General features: G+C 52.3%; 2 protein-coding genes across 5 annotated transcripts; both read right to left on the bottom strand.

The window, feature by feature from the left end:
- Nucleotides 1-490: 490 nt before the first annotated feature.
- CD300LB (CD300 molecule like family member b) lies at nt 491-10893 on the bottom strand. 3 transcript variants are annotated; one of them, XR_569359.2, is made up of 5 exons: nt 9789-10884; nt 3745-4074; nt 1913-1997; nt 1472-1699; nt 1115-1257 (listed from the first exon to the last, which is right to left on the bottom strand). XR_569359.2 is itself a non-coding variant. In XM_008693718.2 (4 exons), exons 1-4 carry the CDS (start codon nt 9826-9828, stop codon nt 1113-1115), a joined length of 600 nt encoding a protein of 199 aa, XP_008691940.1. In that variant the 5' UTR covers nt 9829-10752; the 3' UTR covers nt 491-1112. The 3 variants fall into 3 exon arrangements, 2 of the variants coding, with proteins under 2 accessions (XP_008691940.1, XP_008691941.1); XM_008693718.2 differs by lacking the exon at nt 1472-1699 and having other exon boundaries at nt 491-1257; nt 9789-10752; XM_008693719.2 differs by lacking the exons at nt 1115-1257; nt 1472-1699; nt 1913-1997 and adding an exon at nt 2523-2978 and having other exon boundaries at nt 9789-10893.
- A 2387-nt stretch (nt 10894-13280) lies between these two features.
- On the bottom strand, nt 13281-17839 carry LOC103665923 (CMRF35-like molecule 6). Of its 2 annotated transcripts, XM_040640301.1 has the most exons (5): nt 17371-17839; nt 16522-16857; nt 14708-14831; nt 14107-14144; nt 13281-13606 (listed from the first exon to the last, which is right to left on the bottom strand). In XM_040640301.1, the coding sequence occupies exons 1-5, from the start codon at nt 17429-17431 to the stop codon at nt 13545-13547; spliced, it is 621 nt and encodes a 206-aa protein (XP_040496235.1). In that variant the 5' UTR covers nt 17432-17839; the 3' UTR covers nt 13281-13544. The 2 variants fall into 2 exon arrangements, with proteins under 2 accessions (XP_040496235.1, XP_008692179.2); XM_008693957.2 differs by lacking the exon at nt 14107-14144 and having other exon boundaries at nt 17371-17836.
- Between the last annotated feature and the right edge of the window lie 2197 nt (nt 17840-20036).

Raw genomic sequence — 20036 nt, 5'->3', positions numbered from 1 at the left:
GAGAACACCTGGTTCTGGGTTGAGTATAGTTCGTGTAGTGTGAGGACCATGGTTAATAATACTGTGTTGTATGCTTGAAATTTGCTAAGAGGGTAGATCTGAAGTGTTCTTCCCACATCAAAAAAAAAAAAAAAAAAGAGAGAGAGAAAGAGAGAGAGAGAGAAGTATATAACGTGATGGGTGTGTTAATGAACTAGGTTGGGTCCTCATTTCACGAGGCAAAAATATGTTAAATCATCACTTTGTGCCCCTTTAAAAAATCACATTTACACCTTAAATATATAGTTTTATTTGTCAGTTAGAGCTCAGTAAAGCTGCAGGGAAAACAAACATTGCAAACGGGCGTGTTGGTGTGTGTTGCATGTGGGTGGACGCATCTCAAATGGGGCTCTTCCTTCTCACGTGAGGTGACGCTCCCTTCGGGGGGAGGACCCACGGCCCATACGGCGCAAAGGGACTGAGTCCACCCAAATGGACAAATGAAAAAAAATCGTTTATCACAGACATTTTTAATTATTAAGATTATTTAAACAAATTATTAAGATTATTAAAATATCATCATGTAGGAAAGGCAAAATCCATTTCCCTCAGTTTTCCTGACGGCCCTCCCCAACCTTGAGGGAGTTTCTGAGGCCCAACTTGACTGGCTCAGAAAAAAACCTTATATATCAGAAGCTCGGACATGGAGGGGGCCGAGCTGGTCTCGGGCGTGAAGGAGACCAGGGCGTGGGCAGGGCTCCATCTCTGTCTCTGTCTGCACCCCTATTGCTTCTCTCTGTGCTTTGGTCGCTGGCTCTGTGCCCCGACTTCTTCCAGCAGAGAGGACACGGTTTGGGTCCCATCCCGACAGCTCCGACCATGAGCTTTGGTCCCACATTGGGCAAGGTGGGCATTTGCTACCCGAAGGAGTGGGAACAAGTCCAGGAGGCCATGACGCCTCAAAAGGGGCCCCAAGTTGCGTCCCTGAGCTGTGCAGAGTCGGGAGGGTGCCCGGCCAGCCCCTCAGCACCCCAGCCTCAGTCACTGCCTCCCGAGGACCCGGAGGCGTTTCTGCCACAGCCTGTGTCTCCTCTGGAAATGGGGTCCGGGGGCGGAAGGCTCTGCTCGTCCATCTAAGGGGCTGTGTCTCTGTTGCGAACAGAGGGCAAGTTCATATAGATGGATGGTCTCTGCTGAGACCCCTTCAAGCAGAGGACGGCACCGACCAACACGAGCAGGACGGGCACCTTCAGGAACACCAGGAGAATGTAGTGGTCCCTGCAAGAGGGGACGGAGACGTCAGAGCCCTAGGCCCCCAGGCCCCGTCACTCCCAGCGGCCAGACAAGGTGGAGCATTGGCCAGCCCCGCAAGGCCTGTGACCCTGGGCCCGGCAGCCCCATTCCGAAGACCACCGTGAACCTCTCCGGCTCGACCGTGACGGCCCTTCGGAAGGAACTTCACCTCCTTGGTTTTGCTTTGCTCTGGGCCCACCTTCCTTTCTCAGCGCACGTCCTGCGGCTCCCCTTCTCCAAAGTGCGTCTCGGCTCTGCCCCTTAGGGTGACCCACGACAGGCTGTGTGCCTTTGCTGCTGCCGAAAATGCCAGCTCTGGCGGCTGAGCCGCGCTCCTGCTCCCTGGCACCCGGGGCCTCGCACCGTGGGGATTCTGTCTTATCTCCCCTGGGCACGCTTCGGGTCATCGGGGCTTTTTTGTTGACAACTGAATATAGAGAAAGATTCTGCAGATGGGCTTCCTGGGGAGGGCGGAATGGGGAGAGGGGAGGTGAGGGGTGACATGGGCAGGAGTGGGTTAGTGGGGGGGGTAGCTTTGGGCCTTGACCCTGGCTGGGACAGCTCTGGCATCCTGTGAGGGCGCAGAAGCAGAGTCGGAGAGGCCCCAGGCCGGGGCAGGGTGAGGACGGCAGCCACTTACCTGGTGTAGGAGTTGGACGACGCCCCGGCACGGCCGCTGGTAGTTGTAGAAAGCAGGCTCGCCGGGGTGCTCAGAACCCTGTCCGCTAGACACAGGCAGAGTCGGCCACAGGTTACGGGGACAGACAGGGCTCATGGGCAGCTCCCAGTACCCCAGGAGTCCCCCTGCCCTTGGACTGGGAAACTGCGTCTCTGGGTACAGTCCCCAGGCTTCTCCCTTTCTGCTGAGTTTTCTTTTCCTTTCTTTCTTTCTTTCTTTCTTTCTTTCTTTCTTTCTTTCTTTCTTTTTTTTTAAAGATTTTATTTATTTATTCGACAGAGAGAGAGACAGCCAGCGAGAGAGGGAACACAAGCAGGGAGAGTGGGAGAGGAAGAAGCAGGCTCCCAGCAGAAGAGCCTGACGTGGGGCTCGATCCCGTAACGCCGGGATCACGCCCTGAGCCGAAGGCAGACGCTTAACCGTTGTGCCACCCAGGCACCCCTCTTTCTTTCTTTCTTTCTTTCTTTCTTTCTTTCTTTCTTTCTTTCTTTCTTTTTTCTTTCTTTCCTTTTTTGTTTTTAAGATTTTGTTTATTTATTTTAGAGGGGGCCGGAAGGGCAGAGGGAGAGAGAGAATTTCAAGCAGACTCTCCGCTGAGCACAGAGCCCCACGCAGGGCTCGATCTTATGACCCTGAGATCGTGACCGGAGCCGAAACCAAGAGGCAGACCCTTAACTGACTGAGCCAGCCAGGGGCCCTCCGCTGGGTTTTCTGAACCACTTCTCAGTGCCTTTCCATAGACTCAGGTGTGGCAAGAAGAAATAAAAGGGAACCAGAAGCACGCAAGGCAGTTGCTTCTGGGGAGAGAGCTCCGTCTTTCTACTTCTCTCCGCTTACCCCTCTAGGTGGGACTTTAGCCGGGTGTGGGGGGAGGACATCCCCAGTCCTCAAGCAGTGCCTGAGCTGGGCTCACGGACACGTGGTTCTGGAAACGGGGCCCCCATTATTGGGGAGGTAAGGAGGAGAAGGAGGACTCTGGAGGGCTGGTGAGTAAGAGGGCACACTCTGGTTGAACCGTGAGCAATGGCTGTGAAAAATTAAACACCTTTATGAGAAACTATGAAGACGGTTTGTGGTCGTCTGCTTGGTCTTGGATTCTTGACACCAGCTTGGCACTGAGTGTCCACGACCTATTTTTGAGTTGAGTCCTAGGCCCGAGGAGACCCCAGGACAGCCAGAGGGGCCCTGACGTTGGCCTTCCTTTCTCCTTACAGCATCCACTGTTATTCGAGCCCCTTCTGGGGTCCCTCTAACTCCTTGCTCATTCTTCTGCAGCCACGGAAAGCAGAGGGCAGGGCGGCTGGGGGCCCAGAGAGGAGAGGCACTGTCGAATGCCCAGAGCTACTCTGGGTTGGCCAAGTTCCTGGGGTTCAGTGCTGGGTCCCTCAGAGCTTCCCCAGGAATCCCCCCTGCCCCTCTCTGTGTAGTCACGGGTCTGGAGTGTGACTACCAGTGACCACTTCCCAGAGCCATGCCCTGGGACCTAAAGCATCCAAGGTCCATCCATGCCTCTGATGAGAGACTGTGGGGCTGCCAGGGTTGTGGGTCCCCAGGAAAGCTGGCCTGGGACATGGGCAGTGAAGGCGGGGTCCACGTCCCCACCCCCACCCTAAGACCTGCCAGCCCCATGTGCATCAGTCCAATACCTCATGTGACCTCAGGGACGGTGATGGGGACACTGTTCTCAGGTACTCAACCATTTCCCATCTACCCTTGGGAAGGGGGAAGCGGAAGCCCTCACTCTTTCTGTCTTGAGCATGAGGGCCTCATTGTGTAAACGAGAAAGTTCTTACCTGGGTCAATGGTCACTTTGACAGACGCCCCAAGGTCAGGTCCATTTCTGCTAATCCCACACCAGTAAGTGTCTGTGTCATCTCGCCTGACCTCCTCCATGGTCACCGTGAGTAAGCCGTGTCTCTGGTTGTCCCTGATGGACACACGGTCTCCCTTCACTTCTTGCTCCGATCCATTGGTTTGAACGAGGATCTGGCATGAGTTCCACTCTGCTCCGCGACACCACCACTTCTCGTAAGCCTCCCATCTTGGTGTATAACGACACCACACGGTCACGGAGCCCCCCGCTAGGCCCCTCACAGACTCTGGGCCTTGGATGGAGAAACAGCCTGGAAAACAGAACCCCAAGATACAACTTCTGCCACCTGGAGCCAGGCCTGGCCTGGGAGCCCCATGGGCTCAAGTGGCCCCGGGTTGGTGTCCAGGGACTGAGCCAGTGTCCGGGCCTTTGCAGCCACCCCCTGGCTGACCCCAAAGATCCGCCCCCTTTGTCCAGCTTCCCCATTACCTCCCGCAGTGATAATGTCCAGCCTCTTCGGTCCTCGCTTCCCTGGTCCTGCCCGCAGTCGTGACCCTCCTGACTTTCTGACACTGTCTGTCTTGGCTTCGAAACTTGGTCCTCATCCGCTCTCCTCCTTCTCAGACTGCTCATCTCTGAGGCCTCCACTGATTTCTCTTCCTCCCTCTTTAAATCTTGGTGCAAAAGTGGTATGTTGATAAATACTTCACAACTAGCCCTCTGGGGAAGAAAATCTCCATTTGTAGCATTTTCCAGTTTCTGTCGTGTAAATACTGCCACCCTGGTCGATCTCAGGCAGTCAGTGTAATGCCACCGGACACACAGCTGAGAAGAGTCGGTTCTTCCAAGCCAGTGTGAACCGGCCCCAGAGCGTCGCGGGGGGAGCCCAGGGGTCCCTCTCCAGGCCTCATTTTGTCCCACCTTATTTCAACCCCATGCAGGGATTCTCCCTTCCTATGATTTTGGTTATTGTCAACATGCTGATGATTCCCCAAATCCAGCTCCAGCCTACCGTTTCCAGATACACACCGTACGTCTCTACCCCAAAGTCCAGAGTCACAGGACTAAATCCACCCTGCACTTGGCCTGCTTCAGTACTTCTCCTCTCCCTTGGAGGGCTCATGTGGCAGACTAGCAAAGGTGTGCGGGGAGTGGGATGGGTCAGGGACAAGCACAAGTGGAAAGGGCATCGTGCTGCTCTGGGGATCGACTCCATCAAGCTGAATGCATGTGGCTGGACAGACACTCTTTGTCCTTGGCAATGGCCTCTTGTGCCTTGATCACATGGAGGCGAACAAGCAGGGAGAAGCAGAGAAACCCAGTGGAAGCCTCTCCTGACTGTCTTAGCCCCAGAGCCTCAGGGTCCGGCCAGGGGCTGGGGGGCGTCTCCACGGGGCCACGGGACTCAGGTCTGTTGCGCCGGAAGGTGCACCACCTCACACCTTGTACCTTCTCCCTGATGTTCTCTTAGTTCACTTGAGGTTTGCGTTTGCGCTCAGTAGGTGTATGCCTCCCAAAGATGTTGACGTCGTAATCCCAAGAACGTGCGAGGTGGGGTAATAATCCTGGATTATTTCGTTGGGTCTGATGTTATCAGAAGGGTTCGTATAAGACGAAAAAGAGTTAGTGTCAGAGTCAGAGGGAGATTGGAAGATGCTATGCTGTTGGCTTTGAAGGTCGATATAGGGACCAGGAGCCAAGGAGTTGGGCAGCCTCTGGAAGCTGAACAAGGTGAGAAAGCGGATTCTTCCCTAGAACCTCCAGAGGGAATGCAACGTTGCCAACGCTTTGCTTTTGGCCAGTAAAGACCATTTTGGACTTCTGACTTTCAGAACTGTAAGATAATAAATTTTATCATTTCAAGCCACTGAGCTTGTGGCCATTTGTTACAGTAGCCGTTGGAAATAAACTTAGTATTCCATCAGTGGCACTGACTCTACTCTCCCCAAACCAACAGCGCTCTAGCGTGCCTGACAGCGAACTTGGCAACTCCACTGATCCCGTCTTTCCCTTCTCTACAACTGATTGGTTGGCGATTTAGTCCACTCTACCTCAAAAATGCTTCTCAAAAGGATTTCCTTCTTTCCTCCCTACTGTCACGATTCGTGATGACAGCATGGCGCAGCAGAAAGAGAGCGAATTTGGACACAAGGAGGCGCATGTACCACACACTACTTGGGAAATCTTGGGGAAGCTACCTCGCCTCCCTGGGTCTATTTGCAAAATGGCTATGCTCCTCTCTACTTTGCAGGTTGTTGTAAGACGTGGGTATGTGTCAAACGCAGATACTCTTTTGGGGGTTGCCCCATCAGTGAGAGCCTGTCACCAGGTCAGGAGCTCATCCGGTGCCTGGATCAGGGCCGTGGCAGTCAGAGAAGCTTCTCCAGCTCCTGCTGCAGTCCCTTCTCCAATGTCTCCGTGTCACTGCTGGAGTTACGTGCTGAAATTGTTCCCACCTGGTCCTCAGCTGCAGCCGCTCCCCACTGCCTCAGAATGATTTAAAATGCTTTCGTTGGGCATTCAACTTTTTTTTTTCCTTCTAGATCCAAGTTCTCTGTCCAGCACCATGTCATGCTCCTCCTTGCCTTCCATTGGACCCTATAACCCACACCCACTTTTCTCTTCCTCTGACCCCGATGTGCCCTCCCAGGAGCTAAGTCACTGCTCACGTCCCTCCTTCTACCTGGAGACCCTTCTCTGAGCCCAGCCAGCCTACTGATCACCTTATTCCCTTTCCAACCAGAACTGCTCCCTCCCATTTCTCCATGCCCTTATAGGAAGCTGAGTGTTACACTGGTATTTTGTCACCATTACCAGTCTCTCTGTCTCCCTCCTGAATGGCAGAGACTTTGGGTTTATGTTCTCTCTCTTCCCCATCCCCAGTCCCCGTGTCTTGCACGGTATCTGGATCCTGGAAGGTACCAATAAAGTTTACGGTTGTTTTTGCAAAGATGCTGGCTGTCATGATCTGGGACATAATCGTTTTGATTCTGGCGTGAACTCTAATTTCCACACCAGGGGGCACTGAAGTTTAAGGCTGCTAATTACAGTGCTAATAACGTAAAACACAGTAGACTCTGCAAGCAAATTCCGACACCGTTCCTGGGAGAGTGGGCTAGTCAATCACCGTCCTCCCACACCGTCGTTAAAAGAAGACAAACCACTAGTACTAATAGGGAGGATGTCCCAGATACGTTACTACTGGGTTTTTAAAATTTGCCTGAGTGTTTGGATTCCATTTCTGTGGTTTTTCTGTGGTGCCTGCATAGAAAAAAATTGGACAATAGGTGTTGCAAGCTCTTAACAGTGGTCAGTGCTGAACCTGGGGCTTGGGGGGGGGGGAGTTTCCCTTTCTAAATCTACATTTCTATTATGTGTAAATGTTTACAATACCATTAACTGATAAAAAGAAAAAATTTTAATAATCGAAAGGACTCAATTAGGAAAAAGATTGCTAAGAGACAGTAACCGATGGCAGTTAAAAGCAAATACAAGAGTTGGCAGAAGGGGTGGTTTTCTTTGTTAAGACAACAATACACAGCACAGCTATGACCCAACGCTGGGGGTCAGTTGGGTGGTATTTGCCGACAATCATAAACAGGATTAGAGATGTTGCTCCTTTGAAATAGAAGTTTTACCAATCCCAGCTGTGCTAATTTAATCTGGCAGTAAAGCATTCATAATGCGATTGGGCTTGTTTAAAAAAAAAAAAACATGTGGGAAGTTCTCACAAACACAGACTGTGATGAGTAGAACTATTAATCGGGTCTATGTGTTTTGTCGAGAGCTGGTCTGAAGGAAGGTAGAGATGTTAGGACAGCAGTCGGCTGGGAGCAGGACTCAGGAACAGGGCCAGTGGGTTTTAAAAGCATAAGGCTGTTTGAATCTCAATCTCTCCTTTCCCTGACTCTGAGATGGAAACGCTCTCCTTCATGTCAATCCTTCGGGAAAGTTTGCCCCATGTGCACCACGCTTGCGTGAATAATCTTGTGTCAAAGTCAAGAGAACAGTTGAGCTCCCTGTCTGGGCTGAGAGCAAGGGGCAAATGCCACACAAAGTGGACCAGAGGTGATCATAGGGGAGAGCTCAGAGCAGAAGGGCTCATGGGAGTGTGGGATGTGCAAAGGGGTTGGAGCCCACCTTGTTCTGCACAGATGGGGCAGGGTGTCCCTGCTGGTGTCCCCATGCAGCCAGGCCAGCTCAAGGGGGAAGAGTAATTGCGGGGATACAGGTCTGTGCCCTGCTCTTCTACTTACAAGTGCTTTCTGAGCACCCACTCACCAGCTCCTTCGACCAGTTTAGAGTTCCCTTAACAGTGCACACGGGTTTCCATTCCTCCACATTCTCACCAATGCTTCCTCTCTCTTGTCGTTTTGGTGATGGCCATTCTGACAGGTGTGAGATGATGTTTCATCGTGGTTCTGATTTGCCTTTGCCTGACAAAGGGATGTGGAGCACTTTTTTATGTACCTGTGGCCATTAATATGTCTTCTTTGGAAAAATGTCTATTCAGTTCATCTGCCCATTTTTTTTTTGAGAGAGAGAGAGACTGAGAGAGCATGAGTGGAGGGGAAGAGGGAGAGAATCTTAAGCAGGCTCCACGAGCTCAGTGTGGAGCTCGATGCTGAGCCTGACATGGGGCTTGAGCTCATGAGCTGAAATCAAGAGGTGGGTGCTTAACCAACTGAGCCACCCAGGCACCCCTCTCTGCCCATGTTTTAATTGGATTGGTCAAAGGATACAGACTTCCGATTATAAGAAGAATACATTCTGGAGACCTATGCATAGCATGGCGACTACAGTTAATAATGTCCTATTATACACTTGAAAGTTGCTAAGAGAGAAGATATTACATGTTCTCACCACAAAAAAGAAACAGTAGTGATGAGACATGGTGGGATGTTAGCTAACCCCACAGTAATAATCAGTTCGCAATATATGTGCATTAAATCAACATACCCTACCCCTTCGGCTCACTTAATATTATATGTCAGTTATATCTAAATAAAGCTAGAAAAAATAAAAGTAAACGTGGGGACTGCTAAAACATATAAGTATATCGTTTGAAAAAATATATGCATATATATGGCAAACCCATGAGGAAAACATGAATGTGAAATTCATAGTTGGTTTCCTCAGAGGGGAGCCTGGGACTTCAGAAATATGAACGATGTTTATTACTCAAGCTATGACGTGGGCACCCAAGGGTTGAAGAGTATTCCGGGCTTAAGGGGTATGCATTTATTGGAAACAATCTTTGTGTCTATAATACATTGCAGGAAAAGTTACCAAAAAAGTTTAGAGTATTCTAATAGAAATATGGACAATGGCTGGATGTATTGGTCAGAAGGCCATTCCCATCCATCAGATGGGCTGTGTTCCCGGGCGGGTCATCAGTGGAAAATTGGTCTTGCTTCCCACCTCCCTCCCGGTTCCTGAGCAATTTTCTCTTTGAAAGCCTCAGGTCCTGGGCATGGTGTCGAAGGGCCTTCTTAATCTTTTCTAGTGCCTTTCCAACCTCACGGCCCACCAGTCACCCCAAAGCCCCCTGCACACTGATCACCCCTGTGCACGAATGCACCATCCCCTCTCAAGCCTCCGTGTCTTGGTCAAGCAGTCCTCTGTCCCTGGAACGCTCTTCTCCCTTCTCTGCTTGAAGGGCTGATCCTTCTCTTCAAGGCTCATCACATGGTTGGTGTCTGCATGGCTTTCTGTAGCTCCTTTAGCCAAACCTGCTTGGGCCTCTGAGCACTCCTCCCTCGAGCCTTGCCATCGGTTGCTCACCCACTGAGCTGTCTGGGGTCCCATTTCTAATGGCCAGTCTTGTTTCTTTTTTCCCTTCAAGTCTTCAGGGCCTGCTGAATGCCTGGCACAAAGTAAGAACCCAGTGTGCTTTTGCTGAATAAATTCGCAAAACCACCTCTCATTTCCCCCGATACGACACCTCCCCTCTGCCTGGGATAACTCTCAGTCCCCTGCCCTGTCCCAGGGGTACCAAGTCCCCGGAGCCCCCACCGCACTCACCTGGGAGGCTGAGCAGGAGAAGAACTAGCCACAGCCGCATGGTCCTGCCTCCCAGGCTCCTTGCCCCTCTGCCGACCACTGGAGAGCACCCCCGGATCCCAGCTGCACTCTCGCAGCTCGGCCTGAGCCCAAGCTTGCACGTTGTTTATCTGGACTGCCTTTGAGTTTCTGACCCACTCACTTCCTTTTATAGAGGGTTTCCTGCTTTTAATTAGTCAACAAATTGAGTGTCATTTCTTGGAAGGGCTGGTGCACAGGGCACACGAGTCACCGCTGCTTAGGAAAGAGGAACCTGGGCTGTGTGGAGTAAGGAGGGGCAGGATACGTGTCTGCAGCGGGGCCAGAGCAGGGGGCATCTGGCCTACCGGGCTTTGGGTCCAAGGGGTACAATAGTCTGGGTGTCAACTCCAGAAATGTTTCTCTACCACAGCAACGGGTCCCAGTGGCAGGGAACCTCCTTCCCATGCAGGTGTCACGTGAGCAAGCTTGGCATACCCGGAGATGACAGTGCAGGCTGCAGGATCAGACGGACCTGGGCTCTAACCCCGAGCACCACTTACAAGCTGTGTGACCATGGACAACTCACTGAACTTTTCTGAGGCTCAGTTTGTCTATCTGTAAACTGGGTTTTGATGGGAATAACAGAAGAGTTGTTACGCGAATTAAGTGAGAAAAAGTGTGTGAAGCTCTGAGGACCCAATGCTGGGATCGGGCTAGCACTCCACATCTGTTTTAGCGTCCGGGGCAAAACCTCAGATGCCAGATGAAGAGTCGCATAAAATAAGGGCAGGGCAGAGGCTGAGAGAGGGAAGGCTGATGGCCTGGGTTTCCTCATCAGTAATAAGGTAAATTCCAGCCTTAACCTGACATAATTTAATTAGCATGCTGATTAATAACCCAGTAGCTACAATTCTTGAAGAACAGCTTTGGGAAGCAAACGGTATCTGGCCTGGTGTCCAGGCCAGGCTGTGGAGGGAAGAGGTCTTCCTGGAAGTCCTGCGGTTGGGGGCCCATGCAAAAGGGCTGAGAGGAGGAAGAGGGCTCAGCCCTATCGTGACGCAAATCATATTACAAAGAGTAATCGAAACAGTATGTTACTGGCATAAGAACATACAGATCAGAATTGAGGGGTGCCTGGCTGGCTCAGTTGGAAGAGCGTGTGACTCTTGATCTTGGGGTTATGAGTTCGAGCCCCATGTTGGGTGTAGAGACGACTTCAATAAAAAAAACTTTAAAAAGACAAAACATATAGAGCAGAATTGAAAGCCTACGAATAAGCTCCCACATAGAAGGTCAACTAATAATATTTGACAAGGGAGCCAAGAATAGCCAATGGGGCAAAGTACAGTCCCGTCAAGAAATGGTGATAGGAAAACGGGAGAACCGTTTGCAGAAGAATGAAACTGGACAGCTCACAAATAGTAACTTAAAATGGATTAAAACTTAAATTTAAGACCCAAAACTGTGACACTTACAGGAGATAACAGGGGAAAAGCTCCTTGACATTGGTCTTGGCAATACTTTTTAGACGTGACACCAAAAGCACAAGAAACAAAAGCAAAAATTAATAAGTAGGACTGCATCAAATTAAAAACTTGTGCACAATAGAAACAATAAAATAAAAAGATAACCCACAGAATGGGCAGAAATATTGGCAACTCATATAGCAGGTAAGGGGTAAATATCCCAAATATGTAAAGAGCTCATACAGCCCAGTAACAGCAACAACAAAATAACAATTCCTATAACGTGATTGGTCTCGTTTTTTAAAAAATATGTTGGGGGTCCCTGAGTGGCTCAGTCAATTAAATGGCTTACTCTTGGTTTCGGCTCGTGTCATGATCTCAGGGTCTTGGGATCGGGCCCCGCGTTGGGCTCAGCACTAGTGGGGAGTTCGCTTGAGATTCTCTCTCTCTCCCTCTGCTCTCTCTCTCATAAATAAATAAATCTTTAAAAATTAATTAAAAATAAAAAACATATGGGAGGTTTTCATCAACACAGACTGTGATGAGTAGAACTATTAATCGGGTCTATGTGTTTTGTCGAGAGCTGGTCTGAAGGAAGGTGGAGATGTTAGGACAGCCGTCACCTGGGAGCAGGACTCAGGAACAGGGCCAATGGGTTTTAAAAGCATAAGGCTGTTTGAATCTCAATCTCTCCTTTCCCTGACTCTGAGATGGAAACGCTCTCCTTCATGTCAATCCTTCAGGAAAGTTTGCCCCATGTGCACCATCCTTGCGTGAATAATCTTGTGTCAAAATTGAGAAATTAGTTGAGTTCCCTGTCTGGGCTGAGAGCAAGGGGCAAATGCCACACAAAGTGGACCAGAGGTGATCATAGGGGAGAGCTCAGAGCAGAAGGGCTCATGGGAGTGTGGGATGTGCAAAGGGGTTGGAGCCCACCTTGTTCTGCACAGATGGGGCAGGGTGTCCCTGCTGGTGTCCCCATGCAGCCAGGCCAGCTCAAGGGGGAAGAGTAATTGCGGGGATACAGGTCTGTGCCCTGCTCTTCTACTTACAAGTGCTTTCTGAGCACCCACTCACCAGCTCCTTCGACCAGTTTAGAGTTCCCTTAACAGTGCACACGGGTTTCCATTCCTCCACATTCTCACCAATGCTTCCTCTCTCTTGTCGTTTTGGTGATGGCCATTCTGACAGGTGTGAGATGATGTTTCATCGTGGTTCTGATTTGCCTTTGCCTGACAAAGGGATGTGGAGCACTTTTTTATGTACCTGTGGCCATTAATATGTCTTCTTTGGAAAAATGTCTATTCAGTTCATCTGCCCATTTTTTTTTTGAGAGAGAGAGAGACTGAGAGAGCATGAGTGGAGGGGAAGAGGGAGAGAATCTTAAGCAGGCTCCACGAGCTCAGTGTGGAGCTCGATGCTGAGCCTGACATGGGGCTTGAGCTCATGAGCTGAAATCAAGAGGTGGGTGCTTAACCAACTGAGCCACCCAGGCACCCCTCTCTGCCCATGTTTTAATTGGATTGGTCAAAGGATACAGACTTCCGATTATAAGAAGAATACATTCTGGAGACCTATGCATAGCATGGCGACTACAGTTAATAATGTCCTATTATACACTTGAAAGTTGCTAAGAGAGAAGATATTACATGTTCTCACCACAAAAAAGAAACAGTAGTGATGAGACATGGTGGGATGTTAGCTAACCCCACAGTAATAATCAGTTCGCAATATATGTGCATTAAATCAACATACCCTACCCCTTCGGCTCACTTAATATTATATGTCAGTTATATCTAAATAAAGCTAGAAAAAATAAAAGTAAACGTGGGGACTGCTAAAACATATAAGTATATCGTTTGAAAAAATATATGCATATATATGGCAAACCCATGAGGAAAACATGAATGTGAAATTCATAGTTGGTTTCCTCAGAGGGGAGCCTGGGACTTCAGAAATATGAACGATGTTTATTACTCAAGCTATGACGTGGGCACCCAAGGGTTGAAGAGTATTCCGGGCTTAAGGGGTATGCATTTATTGGAAACAATCTTTGTGTCTATAATACATTGCAGGAAAAGTTACCAAAAAAGTTTAGAGTATTCTAATAGAAATATGGACAATGGCTGGATGTATTGGTCAGAAGGCCATTCCCATCCATCAGATGGGCTGTGTTCCCGGGCGGGTCATCAGTGGAAAATTGGTCTTGCTGGTTTTCATTATCCGGCTGAATCGACCTCCACCCAAGGCCCCTGAGGCCTGTTCACCCAGAGGACAGCACTGAGCATGCTCAGAAGCACGGGCACCTCCAGGAAGACCAGGAGCAGGAAGTAGATGTTGCTGAGCAGGGACCTGTGGGGGACACGGTGACAGGCAGTGACCACATCTTCAGGGAGACACCCTGGTACCCCCCCGTTTCCTTCTGTCCCTGCACCCATGTCCTGAGGCCACAATAGTCCACACAGACATCAGTCCCAGGTGGGTCCGTGGGCGGGGCAGCCCCACCCAACAGACCCCTCCTGTGACCTTCAGGCTAACAATTGCCCTTGAGACAGGATGTGGACATGGAAAGGGTCCCGCCATTGGAGTGTCGTGAGGGAGATGCCGGGGAGCAGGCAGGACCTGGGCCGGGAAAAGGGTTCTACCTAAGCCCTCCCCACTGGGGGTTACCCTGTCTGTGGACTAGACACGACTGCCGGGGTTACTTGTCTGATGTCTGCTCTCCCATAGACAGTATTTCCCATGAATGTTTGCTTCAGTCCCAGGGAGCTTCTGGCGCCTCTGTGGGGCCTCCAAACCTTAGCCTTGACATTCAGGGGTTAATGGTGGAGGGAATGGATGACCACAGTTACCTCTCCTCTCCCTTAGAAGCCTGGTCTCCAGTGAGGGCCTGCGCGGGGGATGACAGAGGGGGAAGCAGGGGAGAGAGTGTGCAGGGGCCCCCAGAGTACCTGGCCTGGGCTGGGTCCTGAGCCCCCCTTTGCAGAACACTTGTAGGTGCTCTTCCCTGTCCCCAGAGCCGGACCTCTGCAGATACCCGAGTGTGGGCTCCCCAAATCCTACAGGTCTCCAGGGAAACGTCCTCTCACAGGCCAGGCCTCCAGACCATTGTGTATTAAACAGAAATGCCGTCGCCCCGTCGCCCTCCCACACAGGCTCTCCCCGACCCGTCTGTCCTATTGCCCCCAAGCATTCATCACGACCTGGCATTACGTCTACTGATGAACGGGTTGACTCCTTCACTGGGTCAAAGTGTCAGCAGGATGGTGTCTTGGTGGCCCAGAGCCGTATCCCTAGACAGCACCTGGACCTTGGTAGGACTTGGACCATCAGGGGTGGCATTGGTAAAGAAGTGAGGGACCTAGGCTGAGACAGTCACACCCTCGTGCCTCAGCCCTCCGTGTTGCCGAGCAATCACCCAGGTGTCAAAGGTCTCCCCTGATAGCCCCTTACCCAGGATGTTGGCTGGGATTGGGGGTCTCCTGCAGGGTCACGGTGCTCCACGTGGGGGCCGGCAGGGTCGTGTGAAGACCTGGGATGCTGGTAGGCCTCAGAGAGCTGGGGGCTGCCGTGCGGGCTGAGGGAGAAGCACATGTCAGGCCTGCTGTCCTCCCTCGGGCTCTCCCACCCTCCGTCAGCTCTGTGGCTCTGACTCACATAGTCCTGGTCACTTGGGCCATCACAACAGATGTCCTGGCTCCACATCCCCCCTCAGCCACACCGCGGCCTGCCTGGAACTCTGGCCCTCCCCATGGGCCCTCTCCACGTGCACCCTGGCCAGGGGGGGCGCTTTCAGAGGGAGAGTCGTCTTGCTCCCCACGGCATGTGAGAGTGTGTGCAAAGGGCCCAGGGCTCCGGGCTCAGCCACCCCACACCTTGTTTCCCCTGAAAGAGGTTGGGGTGAGGTTTACTCTGTAGAGAGGGAGCCAGAGCTGGGGGTGGGTGCAGGGCCCTTAGCAGGGCTGATGTCTGCAGTGAGGGTCATGAAACAGGGCACTCGGCAGAGTCTACACTGAATGATGGGACCCTGGACCTCAAAGCACTCGGTCCCCGAACAGTCAGCCAGACCTATGGCCCTGGGTGGCCACAGGACAGAAAGACAGACAGAAAGATCTAGAGAGACAGACACACACCCGGGGGACCCCACAGATAGTGGACTGTCCTGAAGCCAGCTGGACAGAGGTCTTTCCCTCACACAGCCGGTGGTGTCCCAGGATGCTCGGCTCCTCACTGTTACCTAGGATCCCACAAAGAGCCTGGCAGGGAAATGTCCGGGTGAGAGATTCGAAGACCCATAAGAACAACCTCAGAGGAACCAGGGACAACATCAGGATAAGAACCCAAGATACAAATCTACCCACTTAGATGGATGACCTCCCTGTGGTTGTTAGGAAACAAAAACAGGGTTCTAGTAAAGAATTCTTAGCAGCACAAGGAAGTAAATTTGGAACCATAAGAGCTGAGAACTCATTTTTCTCATTGTTCTTCTCCTTTGTCTGAGGGGAGCTTTCAGGGGTTTCTCTGGGTCTCCTCCTGTGGGAACAAGGTGCCAGACAAGGTTGGGGTGTGTCAAGCTGGAGGGGCAGGGTGGTCCCCGAATGCTCACAGAAGCCCCACATCAGGGTCTGGGGCTCCTTCTTGGGCCCCTGTCGAGTCTGCTGCAGACCCCCAGGAACACAGCTGTGACACTGGCACCTCAGGAACCATCCATGACACAGTGATGTCCTGTTAGAGCCCCGGGGTCATGGCGGCCAGTCAGGGGGAGGAGCGAATGCCCTAGGGGTCCCGTTCTCCATTGGGAGGATGAGAGAGGTCCGGGAAGAGACTCGGTTCCCCTTCAGCGTGGACAGGACCCTTGTCAGGACAGGAAGGCAGCCGACCCCAGACGCAGGGCCAGTCCCACTGCCCACCCTGGGAGAGCTTTAGTTGGGAGAGTGTGTCAGGACGGGGCACGGAGAGGCGCCCAGGACAGCCCGAGGGTGCACGGGCTTGTGTGAGTGTGCAGACCACACCACCCCGCACACACAAATGCACACACACCTAGACACACACACGGACAGATACCAGACACAATACATGCACACACACACACACACGGACACACACACACACACACACACACACACATACAGACACATCTTCACCCACCCCATCCTCATCCCACTCTTCTATCCTAGGCCCCAGCACTTTCCTGACAGGGTCGGGTGATCAGCCCAGTCTCAGGCAGGCCTAGCGCTGGCGCTGGGGGAGGGGTGTGCACAGCTCACCTGGGCTCACAGACACCACAACGCGGAAGGTGAGATCGATCATATATCCCGGGAGCCCTGATGTATCCATCCCACACCGGTACGTTCCTGCATCATCCTCTGTGAGGTTCTCCAAGGTCACTGTGAAGGTGAGGTCTGCACGATGGTCCCTGATGGACACACGACCGGTCCTCACTTCTCTGTCTGCCTCTTTGGTCACCACAATATCCCTCAAACATGGGGTTTTGCACCAGTATTTGGCAGTCTCTCTGAATTTCTCCTTGTACCGACACTGCACACTCAGGGATCCCCCCACGGTGCCCATTGTGGAGTTGGGGCCACTCAGAGACGAACAGCCTGGAAAACACAGCCAAGTGTGGATCCTCATCAGATGGGCCTGGGTCTAGGGGACCCGGAGTCAAGCGACTCTTGAGTCCCTCAAGGGCCCTTGGGGTCTGGAGGAGAACTTGGCAGGAGACAGGCTTTTCCTGAGACCAGAGGGAGGAGATGTAGTTCCCTCCTCACAGAGTGGCACAAGGAGAGGGTGTCCATGGTGTGTGTGTGTGTGTGTGTGTGTAATGTGCTGAGACCTCGTTTCTGACTGTGACACTGCAGTACAGGTGTGTAGGACCTCCTCCCCCCATCGTCCGGGCAGCTCTGTCCACTATAGTGGACACGACTCACCTGCTTTATACACTGAATCCTCCTGGTCACTGCTGAGGCAGTGCTGGCCGACCCTAGAATCTTCTCTCCTCTCCCTCCTCCCTCCCACGTCCTCCCTCCATCCCCTGGGCCGCCCCACACCCCGTCCCCTGTCTCCCTCCCTCCCACTCAGGGCAGACTTCCCAGCCCAGGCTCAGCCCCGCTCACCTGGGACCTGCAGAAGGAGCAGAGCTACGGGCAGCCACGGCCTCCCGTCCCCCGGGGTCATGTCTACAGCACAGACGTCACCCCCCTGCAAAGCCAGGCTCCTGAGGGGGGCAATTTCAAGCCTCCTCACAGAGGGTCCGGTCTCCACGGCCCACTTCTGCTTTCCGAGGCCTCTTTGCTTCCTCGTCTCACGATCTGTGTTTGGTCTCACGATCTTCTGTGTTTGGTCTCACGATCTTCTTCCACGGTGACTCAAGCCGGTCGGGGTGCAGGAAGCTGGGAAGAGAAGCAGCCCGGTCCGAGGCAGAGCCCTTGTCCTGGTGACCCGGATCCTCTCAATCCCAATGTCAGGACAGCTCCTGGTCCAAGATTGCATTCAGATTGCTGTCCCTTCCACAGTCCACAGCTGCTCCTCTCACTGTCCACACTCATCCCACAGAGTGTGGCCACACTTGAACATTTCCTGCTCTGAGGGACTTCCTCACCCGCATGACATGTCACTTCCTTGTGGTCAGGATGGACCATGTCTGGGGTGGAGCCCCCAGTAGCCCATCCTCTCAGGCGTCAGAGGTGACCAAGGGGTGTTAGGACCCCCCAGCCTGCAGCTCCAGGCACCCACAGTCCCCATGGGAACCCTGCTCTTCTCTGGCCCCACAACTTGGCACTGTGACCTCATGTGTTCAAAGGTCCCATTTGGGTTCTGCATTCCCAGCCAGGGTACAAATCCCCAAGGCTGTGCTTCCCTCCTGTGTGTTTCCCTGTTGTCCAGACATGGACGTGGAGCAGGCGTCACCCACCCCTTGAGCTCCTCACATTTGACTCTTTCTTCTCTGGAAAGTCCACTCTACTGTGACTCGCAGGGCAGAGTACTGACAATGGACAAGAGTGTCCAGAGATTGAAGGAGGTTAGGGGACGCTGGGGACATGTGAAGCTGAGACTGGGCTTCTCTCCATGCAGGGGCAGGAGGGGCGGTTGTGTAACAAGAGGGTGGTCTGACAAAGCACTGGCTGCCAGTGTCCCTTTTGGGTTCACAGGGGTGACCGGGGCCTCTTCAAGGTGCAGATGGGGGACGGTCCTTGCCAGGAAGTGGGGAGGTGGGTCTGTGCTGTCTCAGAGTGGCTTGTTCTCATGACATGATGGGATTGGGGTGAATTTATGCTGGAAATGGTTGGGAGGCAGGTCAGGGTGCAGGGTCCGACGTCCTGCCTGGGTTAGGCCAGCTCCTCATGTCATGCACACCCAGGTCTCTCAAGTCCCCTAAACACTCTGTCCCCAGATCCGCCCCTCCTCCACACTATCTTATCCAGATGAAAGGCAACAATATTCCGAGAGTTACTGCAACCAGACCCTGTCACTCAGGATTCCTCTCTCTGCCACTCCCCACTAATACTTCTTCTAGCACTCTCCGTCTGCCCATATCCTCTCTTCCTCCTGAAGTACACCCATTGTCCCACACCCTTCAGAAAACCCACTCTCCTTGCTTGGCTTACGTGGCCTGAGTGGACGCAGATACTGCTGGTTTCTGCGGTTCCATTTTACTCCCCCACCCCAATGTCCCCGTGCTCCAGCCACAGTGCCCGTCCCTGCCCAAGGCCTTCGCATCTGCTTGTCCCTCTCCCTGGATCCTTTGCCCACCTCATCTCTCTGCCATGGTCCTTCTTCTTCTTTAGATTTCACCTTGGATGTCACTCCCGCAGAAAGGCCTCCCAGATCACTCTTCCTGTGGGGCAGCCAGTTGTCTCCATCACCAACCCCTGTTTGCTTCCTCCGTAGTTCATCAAACCTTGTATGTTATATGTTGGTGGTTTCTATCCATCTCCCCCACTAGGCTAGACCTCATATCATAGCAGCGTTCTGGGTCTGTTTCATTCATCACAGATGACCCAGCGCCCAACAGCACCATGTGACAAATGACAGATGGTAAATGTTTCCTTGTGAGCAAATGAGCGACTGACTGAATGAATAAGGACACAATTGGCTGCAGACATAGGCCCTAGGAAAGGGTGGTCCAACAGATTCGATGTCGATGGCGGCATAACAGATTCCCCCAAAACTTCGTGTCTGGAAACAATAAGTATTTATTCTCTCACACGTCCCTAGAGTCACGAATCGGAGAGTGGCTCCTGTGGGTGGTTGTGGCTCAGGGTGTCCTTGCACGAGGTTGTGGTCAGGATGTTGACCAGGCTGTACTCATCGGACGGCTGCCCTGGCCTGGAGGAGCTGCTTCCAAGATGGAGCCCTCACATGGTTGTTGCCTGGAGACCTTAGCTCCTCGCCCAATACAACTACGTTAGTGTCTTCATGATAAGGCGCCCAGCTTCCTCCGAGTGTGTGTCCCAGAAAGAGCAAGACACAATACATTTATGAGTTATCCTTGCAAGTTGTATACCGCTGCTTCCGCCATACCTGTGGGCCACACACCCACCTGATGCAATGCACAGGACCCCTGTCGAAGGACGAGGAGATGTGATCTGAGTGGAGGCCAGGAAGGATATCCCTTCCTAAAACGTCAGTAAGCTGTGGATTTCGGATTTGTGCGATGTCCTGCTCTTGTGCGACTCTCCAATCAAAGAATGTAAAACCCAGGGGCGCCTGGGTGGCGCAGTCGTTAAGCGTCTGCCTTCGGCTCAGGGCGTGATCCCGGCGTTATGGGATCGAGTCCCAC

The sequence above is a fragment of the Ursus maritimus genome, unplaced genomic scaffold, assembly GCF_017311325.1.
Source record: "Ursus maritimus isolate PB19 unplaced genomic scaffold, ASM1731132v1 scaffold_24, whole genome shotgun sequence".
Classification (NCBI taxonomy): domain Eukaryota; kingdom Metazoa; phylum Chordata; class Mammalia; order Carnivora; family Ursidae; genus Ursus; species Ursus maritimus.
Note: the sequence above shows the minus strand (reverse complement) of the source record. Positions and strands in the feature narration are given on the sequence as shown.

Bases quoted from the DNA above. Each gene is read 5' to 3' on its own strand.
- CD300LB (XM_008693718.2), bottom strand. From the start codon at position 9,828: ATGCGGCTGTGGCTAGTTCTTCTCCTGCTCAGCCTCCCAG. The intron at 1,998-3,744 runs GTAAGAACTTTC...GCCTGTGTCTAG, and splicing joins CAAAGTGACCATTGACCCAG to CGGACAGGGTTCTGAGCACC. The intron at 1,258-1,912 runs GTAAGTGGCTGC...CCCCTCTTGCAG, and splicing joins TCGTCCAACTCCTACACCAG to GGACCACTACATTCTCCTGG.
- LOC103665923 (XM_008693957.2), bottom strand. From the start codon at position 17,431: ATGACCCCGGGGGACGGGAGGCCGTGGCTGCCCGTAGCTCTGCTCCTT. The intron at 16,858-17,370 runs GTGAGCGGGGCT...TGTGTTTTCCAG, and splicing joins GCTCCTTCTGCAGGTCCCAG to GCTGTTCGTCTCTGAGTGGC. The intron at 13,607-14,707 runs GTAAGGGGCTAT...TGTCCCCCACAG, and splicing joins AATCCCAGCCAACATCCTGG to GTCCCTGCTCAGCAACATCT.